Raw genomic sequence first — 11,490 nt, forward strand, 5'->3', positions numbered from 1 at the left:
GCAGCATGATGTACAAGTACACCCCCTGGACATGACGCTAGTATGTCACAGGGACTTACCCCCAATCCAACCCTTGATGCTGAGTGTCAAGCAGGGAGGCTCTGGGTCCCATTTTTAGAGTCTTTGGTATGACCCGGCCGGGGATCGAACCCCGACCTCCCAGTTGACAAATTATGAATGCAGCTGAAAGAACCCCTCTTCTAGAAAATGAAATAAAAACGAAGTTATGATGATAAAAACCTATATATATATATATATATATATGACTAATTAAATCGACAATTTCTCCAACAAATACAAATCGGACGAAAATCTTAGGGAGGGACTAGTGGAGAAGTAGCCTGGGGTCCACCTATGCTTTCTATATGGAATAGGCAGCTCACGGCAGGATCCGCCGGGAGAATCGAGACGCAGCTGCGTGACATGAGACTAATTAATTAGTCTCCGCGTGCCGCGGGTTCGACTCCCGATCCCGACGGCCTTTGCCGCGTGTCTCCCCCCCCCCCCCCCCCCATCTCTCTCCCCACTTCCTGTCAGTCTACTTTCAACCTATCAATAAAGGCAGAAAAAGCCCCCAAAAAATAGACAGACACAAACACACGCGCGCACATTATTTAATGCATCTTAAAGCCTTCTGCTTTTGCAGATATTTCTCTCAATCTCCACTACAGCCAACATGTCCAACATCAGTCACACGTACTTAAGCAAACTGAACTACTTCATCTACATAAATAGTAATATCCTTAATGTTAATGTTTAACTCTGAGAGGGCAAAGACGAACCCTTTCCGGTCCATTTGCCAACTATTACCTGTGTACCTTGTTACTCTCTGAATCAATGCCAAAATCAACATGAATGTGTTGAACACAGTGCGGTTGTACAAACCCGCTGCACACACGCTCTACACAATATACCAGTAAGACGCCTGAGGGCGCTGAAACAAGAGCTTCTCATTACCGCACAGTTGAGAAGCAGGAGTTAAAACTATTCATCTGGTGTCAGTGAGCTCAGATGTAGAGTTGCTGGCCGTCTCATATATATATTCAGATCTGGTACGTCAAACCAATACATCTTTAGTTCATATATGGAGACGTGATGTCACGATGCGTGACCGGAGACGTGGGTGACTAGACGTGATGTCACAATGCGTGACCATATATGGAGGCATGGGGTGACAGACTGACTGACGGGAAATGCACGGTTTCATAGTAAGCGGCGACCTGCGGTCGCATTAATGTACTCACCCGCTGTACACACACACACACTACATAGATTAATGTACTGTACTCACCTGCTGTACACACACACTACATAGATTAATGTACTCACCCGCTGTACACACACACTACGTTGTTGTTGACCTTCTTGTCGAACAGGTAACGCCGGTAGTCCTCCAGGGCATCTGAGAATGGCAGGAGGGGAGACACGTCATCTTAACGGCCGGACGTTCAAATGATGTGATAAAACTAAATATGTTTTATAAAAAATAAAATAAAAGTTCTGTGATGTCACAACTTAAGTAGAGGAAGTTCACTTCAGTGAACTCACCTAAACTCAATTATGAAACATCAATATGCCGTACATGTAATTTAATCTCATCCAGTGTAGCGATAGTTGATATGGCACGGAAGGCATGTAACGGTACATTACTACCCGCCTCCCCTCCCCCGCTCATTCGCTGATGACAAGTTAATTATACATACTCCCACGAAGCAGTCCGTCTCTCGACATTCGACCACATTCTCACTTTATTCTCATTCGCTGCAAGCCATCTCTCACTCTGCCTCAATCCCTCCGTGCAAGTGTTCAAATTCCCTCCACCTCCACGAATAATAGAAGTGATGGGCGCTAATATATTAAAGTCTAACTCATGCTGATTAGGTGATGTAAATCAAACGGCGCAAACAAACATTAAACGCCATTAACAATAAAGAGAAAATATGACGTAAATTACACATTTTCCCTTCATTGTCAATGCGTTTACAAAACAAACATTGAACTAAAGACAAACATTAAACCTGCCCCTCAAAAATGTAATTTAGTTGACTAAACTCTGAGTAAAATATGCCAGCCGTGTCATGGTAAACGGTGCATTTATATAGCGCCTTTATCCGAGGCGCTGCACAAAGACACTAAAGGCCTATTAATAGTCTGGATTTTCGGTGGTGAGGTGACCACCGCTCCGGTGGTGAGCTGACCACCGGAGCTGAAATAACGTTGAGCGGTGGTGAGTAAAAACAGAGAGAAGGGCTGGAGCAGGTGGCGGTTGTTTGCTCTTCACCGCGGCTTGTGACGTCATGTTGTAGTTCGGTGGTCACCCCACCACCGAGGATCCAGACTATGTATGAGCCTTTACTCCTAACTCCTGGACACTAAAGGCTCATATGTACATAGTCTGGATTTTCGGTGGTGGGGTGACCACCGAGCTACAACATGACGTCACGAGCCGCGGTGAAGAGCAAACCACCGCCACCCGCTCCAGCCCTTCTCTCTGTTTTTACTCACCACCGCTTAACGTTATTTCAGCTCCGGTGGTCAGCTCACCACCGGAGGGGTGGTCACCCCACCACCGAAAATCCAGACTATGAATAGTCCTTAACTCCTGGTAAAATGAACAGTGAGAGGAACCTTTGATTGCGATGACACCGAGCACCACTGCCAGCGGTATCATGGTGATCTCCTTCTGGAAGGCCTCCACCACTGGAACCCAGTTCAGCAGCACCAGGAACAGGAAGTACAGGTTGGCCGCTCTGCGCAGGAAACGTATGTGTTAGTGCCTGGGAAACACCAACGCTTCACAATCTGACCTAAAGTCGTAGAACATTGGACCAACTGAAGCTGAAATGCAGAGACATTGGTTTAAAAAGTACAGTTTTCTTCCTATACTGTAGACTCAGTATATGAATGTTTTTCAATTCCAAGGTCCATTATTTATTCTGCACAAAAGGTATATAAACTGAAATGTTATCACGTATACAGTATAATTATTTAATTATTTATTTGAAATGATCAAATGACATATGAATACTATACAGACTATTGTTTAAGAGGAAAGGAAACAGAACTGAAAACTAAAGACTACAAATGTTTTATTTTTATTTAGATACTTATTTTTTGTTTTGAATATACAAGTGCAAGTGTGTGTGTGAGTGAGTGAATGTACTGTATGTAATGTATGTTATAAAAAAAGCCAATAAAAATATTATTGAAAACAAATTGTCAATTGCTTTAAATTTACTTAATCTTGGACTATAGTGATATTAATTCTAAATGCCTCTGTGTATATGTACGGTATATGTAATTTGTAAGTTGATTAGCGGTATAATGTGGTTACTTTGCGCCACTTTTGATGCGTATGCACCGTCCCAGCATATGACGTCAGGGTATAACTGGTATAACTAGCTCTCAATGATGACGTAATAAAGATGTGGATTAAAGGACCCAATGCCTTCGATGGTGACGATGGTGACGTCGATCAGTGTCGGGTGGATTAAAGGAAATGCTTCTATGTATATGTACCGGTATATGTAATTTGTAAGTTGATTAGCAGTATGCTTTGGTTACTTTGCACCACTTTTGATGCGTATGCACCGTCCCAGCACTTTTGATGCGTATGCAACGTCCCAGGATATGACGTCAGGGTAACTGGTATAACTAGCTCTCAATGATGACTTAATAAAGATGTGGATTAAAGGACCCAATGCCAGAGTGTAATTGGTTTTCGATGGTGACGTAATGACGATATGTTTTGTGTCGGGAGGATTAAAGGTAATGCTCCTATGCATACATGTATGTAATCTGGCACCACTGCCGTATCAGGCACAAGTAGTCATTACGTCATTTGCTGGGACGGTGCATACGCATCAAAAGTGCTGGGACGGTGCATACGCACCGAATATCGTCCTGGGCGAAACTAGTACTTGCGCGCTCTGCTTGCGCAAGTAATAATAATACTAATGGATTAACTTGACTAGTTTGAGTCGCCCCAACGGACCTACAAAATAATAAATAAACATCCAACCTGTGGAACTGCTGGAAGAGGTTCATGGGGATGAAGCTGAGCAGGTTGTACTTGGTGGTACGGATGCCGTTGCCCTGGCAACCCTTGGAGACGGAGCGGTACTCCGCCTGGTAGGGTCCGTGCCTGGCCACCACCGTCCTCCGCTTGGCCCCGAACCTCTGAGGAGAGCCGCTTCCCCCGGGCCCCGAATGCTCCAGGGGCCTCTGAGCAGAGCCGCCGGCCCCCGGGCGGGGCTCCAGGGAGCCCTTGGCAGGCAGGGAGACTCCAGGGCTGGAGTACCAGCCCCTGCTCACGTCCGCCGCCAGCAGCTGCCCGCAGCGATGGCGGGCCCAGTGGAGCTGCTCCATGGCTGGGGGCAGCAAGGACGTTATTATATAGTTGGTTTAATTTTTCCATTAGGTTTTTTTTTTTTTTTTTTTTGGTTTTTCAATTTCAATTAAGTTTTAATAAGAACTATTTTAAACTAGCAGGTTCTCTAGTTTCGTCGGCTTTAGATTTATTCACTTCAGTCATTAGTGAGGGGCAAAATTCAACAATGTGGGAAAATAGCAAATATAGCAGATCTACAAGCTCACAAGGTGACACGTTCAGAGCATGTGTTGACAGACAATTGTTATAGATTTATTTGACTTACATTTTTATTTAAATTCTAGTTTTAGTGGTTCATTTCACCTATACCGACCTTGGAGGAGGAGGAGGAGGAGGAGGATGCTGGGGAGGTGAGAGCAGAGCTGTGAGGCAGGCCTTCCCTTCCCCTCCGCTGTGGCCTTGGGTTGACGTTCACAATGCCATCATCCTGCATGCACAATGGGCAGACCAGACAGCCGGGAAATATGCATTATTGTCATGTCTTTAGACCTGCAGGTTTGCTGCATATATTTAACCACATAAGCCCTATAAGTAAGCCTTGCCGGGCCATGAGGCCCATAGGGGCAGGAGCCTATCTCCTGAATCTGTAGCGTGACTAAAGGGCAGTCCATAGTGTCTCTGACCATCGAACTTTTCGTCAGAAAGCTCCGGTACAACTACATGACGTCACTCGCAACTTCTGAAACGCATTCCTCCGAATATTTGTTCTGAAAGCTGCACTCCCAGATGTTGTGACTCTCCGAACTCTACTTCGGAGAAAAAATAAAAATCTGATCTTTCTGACGAAAAGTTCGGTGGTCGGAGACAGTATGGACTTGCCCTGGATGTACAAGTACACCCCCTGGATATGACGCTACTACGCTAGTATGTCGCAGGGACTTCACACTCCAATCGAACCCTTGATGCCGAGTGCCAAGCAGGGAGGCATTGGGTCTCATTTTTTAGAGTCTTTGGTATGAATGACCTGGCCGGGGATCGAACCCTGACCTTCCAGTCTCAGAGTTTGCAATCTAACACCAGGCCACGGAACAGGTTTTCAAAAAGGTCGAGGTTGGCAGCATTCTTTAATCTTTTCCACAAAACAGGGATAGATTCAGGGCACTCTGGTTGATACCGACAATAAGCCTCGTCGACATACCACTGCTGCTCCTAATACGTACATGTCCGAGCTGAGCATGCTCAGTCTCATGGTCACAGACACTAACATCTTTTGTGTTTACAAAATACACTGCAACACGACACACATCTCAACATGTCCCTGCTCACGAAGCATCCCACATGTATTCTGAACAACATACATTTTACACACACACACACACACACACACACACACACACACACACACACACACACACACACACACACACACACACACACACACACACACACACACACACACACACACACACACACACACACACACACACACACACACACACACACACACACACACACACACACACACACACACACACACACACACAGAAACCTCATATCTTAACATTTCAACGTTTTATGTTATTAGCTTGGATTCCCCATACTGTAGTGTAGATGATGTCACTGGTAGGCAGAATCTCCAGAATTACTTTCCAGCAGATCACTGCCTTCGTTGAGTCAAAATGGGAAATGGTTTCCAACACTTTTGGTCAAGATTGTAACGTTTTTAAGTACCGTACTTTTCGGTTTATCCGTTTTAGTTCTTTGAATATTTGTTTTTGTTTTCCGAGTATTTCTCTGTCTTCTGATTCACATATTTAATATCGCTGTGTGTACGGATATAAATGTATAATTCATTTAGTGTTTTGTACCCCTTGGCTACATTGAAAATGAGGGGCTGGCCCTCAACTACCACAGCATGCACTGTCTCCTTCCCCTTCATCAGCCCTTGGTTTCCTGTGTCAGTTTCTCTGTACTGTTTTACAACTATACAATACAATTATGAATGACTTTTTAATTTACTATATCTGCACTTTGTGTGCACTCATCTGCCAACACAGAGACAAATCATATACCCTAATAAATGCACATATAACCAACCACCAACCTGGTGTCACTATTTTAAAATACAAAACCAGGGCTGACCAGGTCCAGGATGTTTAACTAATTCTCCAAAAATAGCAGCTTACAGTCAATACAATGCATCACATTGTAGATCGGCTATTTCATCTCTGACACAGGTTATGAGTCATGGGTTTGACATACCTGACAAAAAGATTGAAAACCACTGCTCTGCATTGACCTATCTGACCTAATCGAAAATGGAAGCCATCGTTCTCACGATAATGAAAATCTAAACATTTTTGTAAAATAAAACTCCTATGAGACACAGACTGAGTAGAAAGAAATCGTGCCATTTTATCATGATTATTAGTGAGGACCTATTAAGATAGGTTGAAAAGTGGTACTTTAACACAAACAGTGAATGCCATTGACAACGAATGGCCAGCTTTGAGTGTTTGTGTAAACACAAACAGTGAATGACATTGACAATGCATGGCCAGCTTTGAGTGTTTTGTGATTGGCCCGATTGAGATGATGTATGATGATAAGAGCGCCCCTCACTTCACACGGTTGTGATTTTTTTAATGCACTTTGTCCTACGCACCTGGCTGTCACCAACCTTTTGAGGCGTGCATCGGCCTATTTCTAAAAAAGTAAAAACTCATCTGGCCTAATGAAAGCCTCAAATATAAACCAAGACTATATCTACAGTAGCTACCCCTGTAGCTAAATCAATAAACCAATAGTCAAGACAGCTGACTGAGAGAGAGAGAGAGCACATGATTCCATGGTTGCTGTTCTGCTTTCATTAGCACTGCTCACAACAATAACAGCGCACTGGGAACCAGGCGTTCCATTAGCCTGCGACACACACTAGGTCCATTCTAGACACAGCTAGGCCTATACTGGCCTAGGGGACAGAGGAATGGGGAAGTGTCTTCATGATGAAACATGCTAGAAAGAACTGCAGGCACTATACTTCTTCAAGTGACACATGATCCATTACTTACAGCAGTGGTTCCCCCAAAGTGGGTTCCGGGGACTTCTAGGGGTCCTCGAGGGAGTTCCAGGGGGTCCCCAGCTAAATGATAGTTAGAAACCAAATGGACCCTTATGGGTCTGTAACTCAGAGAGTGTACACTCGCAGAGTTAAATTGGGCGTAGCCCAATTCAGGTCAAACCGGGGGCCCCAGAGTCTTCTCTTATGGGGGTCCTTGGCAAGTATTTTCAAATGGAGGTCCACAGGCTATTGAGTATCATTTTGGGGGTCCTTGACATGAAAAGGTTTGGGAACCACACTGACTTACAGCACTGACGAAGGCTGCATAGAAAGAAATTGTCATTGTCAATGCTGTGGTTCTGTAGCTGTGATTCTGATCCAACATTTATAATTTTCAAGGACTCCAAATTTGATATGCATTAGGCCACAGAGTAGACCCCCCCCCATTTGATATCGGTTTTTAAACATACAGTGGGATTTCAATAAAGGCTTTAAATTAACTGGAGCCTATGTTTTCTAAATAAAATGACTGACATTTTAAAGTTGAATCAGCATATAAGCTGTGAAAGGAAGTATGCATTGCGCGCACACACACACACACACACACACACACACACACACACACACACACACACACACACACACACACACACACACACACACACACACACACACACACACACACACACACACACACACACACACACACACACACACAAACCGCTTGAGCCTTATATACTTTAACGCAGGCTGAATAGGGGAAATAACCAATCTACGCAACACGCTGTGCGCCTGTGGATTGTCACATTTTTTCTTCTTTTGAAAACTTTTACACAAACTGGGCCCAAAACTGGGATGCCAGGGTTAATGGTCTGGGGTGGACGACCGAAGCGACTGGGGTCAACTCCACATGAAAAAAGGTCCGAGAGAGAAGCGACTGGCCTGGTCTGGGGGTTCACTGTTGTTGAGGTTGCCTGGGAGAACTATCTGCTGTTTGACTGTTGCACTCCAGCTAAGATGTCACAAGTGTGAGTGACTCTCACAGGCCTGTCACATACTGTAGCAGTGCAGCCCAAGGCATCATTACTTAGCCCCTTACAGAGCTATACACTATATATCAGTAATCAGTTATGGCATACCGTACACCGTAGACTCAGAGACATATTAATAAGCATCTTGTTCTGTAGGTGTAGGAGGCAGAAGGTCTCGTCTGCCGGGTTGAGCAGGTATGAAACGTCAAAGTAGGCCAATGGCAATATGTTGATATCAATGTACTGTATGCCCTGCAGACATGTGGATTTTTACCAGTGGTTATTTTATCTATTTTGTTTTTTTTTCATAATCTCTCATGTACTGTACATAGCTGCTGCTATGTGGACCTGTTGATTGTTCTACAAACCAATTCTTAAATCACTATTATGGTCGCATTATTATGATTTAGGATATCATGATATATAATTGATATTTATGATACAAGTACAACCCATAAGCGTAGTCTCTTTTGCTGATTTTAAAAAGGCTCAATTTAGTAAAGTCAACATAAGCTGACTGTTATAACTGCTCTGGTATTTGCCTTTACCCATTGCTGTAAAGGTTTTATGAGCGTTTTATGAGTGGAGGAGAGCACTCGCACACACCTCAAAAGGCACTAAAATCAAAACTACCGACCTCTCAAAACAAACTAATAAGAGTCAGACTACTTAACTACATCATACAGAACTCACTTAAGCCCTGCTCATTATGCGAGGGTGGGATGGCTCAGGGTAGAGGACAGAGGTTTTTACTTTTAGCTTTTCTTTATTAGCACAAACGGCACCGTCCACAATGGGCCTGGTTTTCAAGATACTCATCAGGCTATCAGTTCCACTGGCTGTCAGACATGAATTCATGAATTCACCAGCCATCATAAAGTGTGACTACCCTCCTTCAAAACCACCTGTCTGCAAGGTTTGACACTCGTGTCGTGTGACAATGAACCCTATTGTCACGAAGTGTGTTCCATCTCCCTCATGAGCAAGCAGGCAGCCAGGCAGGCTCCCCTGCTCAGAAGACCCAGTTTCAAATCTGGTTCCACCCCAGTTCACATCCGGGGTAGAACAGGTTTAATTGAATACTGTGAAACACTGAAAAGGCTCCACAAAGCAGTTACACTTACATTTTAACATGTGGGTGCCCTACAGCCTACACTACAGGTAGGCCGGCACCCAAATGTCCAGCAGCAACCTGGTGTGACACATAGGGCTGACCTCAAAAATTCAAATATTCGAAGCTTCGTTTGAAAAGGTTTTTTGAGGGGCACTATATCCAGCTAGTATAACGTGTTATTGTGTTCACAAACTTTGTCCTACAAATAAACATAAAATTCCCATTGACAATGAATGGAGAATTTTACGTCATAGTGCCTGTCTGCCTGAGCAAATAGGCACAGTGTCTAGTTTACGTCATGATGATGTACGATGATATAGGCGGACCCCCCTCTCTTCACACAGGTGTGATTTTTATAGGTAGCATTTGACGTGTGGAATGGATCCTAGAAGCATCCAAACAACTTATGACATCACATGAACAACATTAAACAGACAAATAGGCACACACATGGAAAGCCAACATCTTATCCACTAAGCCACTCTGGCTCTGGCACGCACACACACACACACACACACGCACACACGCACGCACGCACACACACACACACACACACACACACACACACGATGACGAAATGATGAACTAACAAAGCAGGAACCAAACACAAGTCAGTCAGAGTATTTAAAAGCATAAAGAATGCATCCTTAAAGAGCAAATATCTCAAGAATAAATGTCGTTGATAGAATGCATAGCCTACATAATGACAACACAACTTCTACATGTGCTCAACTTCACTGGCACTGCAATTAATGATCGGTTTATTTGAGCCACAATTTCCTTGAATTCGTCGCCTACTACAACGTTAAAATAGCCGATCTACAAGCTTCGCAGATCACAACGAAGAAAATAGATGCAAAAAAACAACACTGGCAGCACAAAAACGGTAGTAACGTCGGTTCAATGTATAATTGTATATGGTTTATTCACCGACATGTCAGGATACATGACGGTTATTGCCTTGATACTCACCCCACCTGTCCCCATATGCGTCTGTGACTGTCTGTCCTTTATTATGGGGATAAATATCACACCACCCGGCCCGCCGTCATGATACCATCACTTATTCTTCATCATCACAATGAAATGAACCGAATGCCTCCTTTCTTTCTGCTTCTTCCACTACTGCGCACTGTGGAGCTGGCTTATAGTTACACACAACACGCACCCAACAGCATAGCACCCACAACACCGTAGACAGACACGCATGCACCCACTCATGCACGCACGCACACACACGTACTATTCACCACAGGCGCGCGCGTGCACGCACGCCAGGATGAAAAGAAAGCTGTTTGTTTGATCTGTTGTTGGTTGATGCTAAATGTATCGTATCGTCCTTAATAAAGTAAATGAAGAATGCATTAATAGTATGACAAAAAATAAAATGTGAATAAAATATATTAAAAAAATAGGCCTATAGCATAATAAAATATATAGCATATTAAAATACAAAATTTATAAAATACCCACAAACTGTTTTCTATTGTGGGTCAGCTTAGTCGTGTAGGCTATAACATTACAAGGGGATTGTATGTTTTTATATAGCCTAATTCATGCAAGCTGCACTTTGAATGAAGTCTCTAAAGGCATTTATATTTAATTTAAAAAATAAGTCACTTTCACTGCCACTGGTAGTCACGTCACGTGACTGCGTCAGTCATGTGACTATGAGTCATGTGACTACCAAATCAGCTGAGCATGACACAGAGCAAGGCTGTGTTCACTAAAGAAGGAGAGGTCATACACGTCACAACATTTTTATTTTATTTTACTGTATTTAACCTTTATTTATAACCAGTTAAAAAAGTCTCTTTTGTGTGAACTGGCCAAGAGAACGAGTCATACACGTCGCAAGTTCGCAAAGAATGTCTACAAAGCTGTTTATCCAATCATTAATTTGTGGCCATGAACAAGAAGTTGAAGGGTGCATTTATAGAATTCAGACCCTTTT

General features: G+C 43.5%; 1 protein-coding gene across 3 annotated transcripts in view; it reads right to left on the reverse strand.

The window, feature by feature from the left end:
• Positions 1 to 10,644, reverse strand: part of atp10d (ATPase phospholipid transporting 10D) — a 48,249-nt gene extending 37,605 nt beyond the window's left edge. For 2 of the 3 annotated variants that reach the window (XM_080784667.1, XM_080784665.1), the window contains exons 1-5: positions 10,509 to 10,644; positions 4,704 to 4,817; positions 4,022 to 4,370; positions 2,629 to 2,750; positions 1,330 to 1,402 (exon numbers count right to left, since the gene is read on the reverse strand). In XM_080784667.1, coding sequence (XP_080640793.1) covers positions 1,330 to 1,402; positions 2,629 to 2,750; positions 4,022 to 4,368 — 542 coding nt within the window. In that variant the 5' untranslated portion in view covers positions 4,369 to 4,370; positions 4,704 to 4,817; positions 10,509 to 10,644. Of the gene's footprint in view, positions 1 to 1,329; positions 1,403 to 2,628; positions 2,751 to 4,021; positions 4,371 to 4,703; positions 4,818 to 10,496 lie in introns of all 3 variants that reach the window. The other variant, XM_080784666.1, reaches the window with a different exon arrangement.
• Positions 10,645 to 11,490: the final 846 nt, after the last annotated feature.

Source organism: Protomyctophum bolini, assembly GCF_963924005.1.
Source record: "Protomyctophum bolini genome assembly, chromosome: 15".
NCBI lineage: Eukaryota > Metazoa > Chordata > Actinopteri > Myctophiformes > Myctophidae > Protomyctophum > Protomyctophum bolini.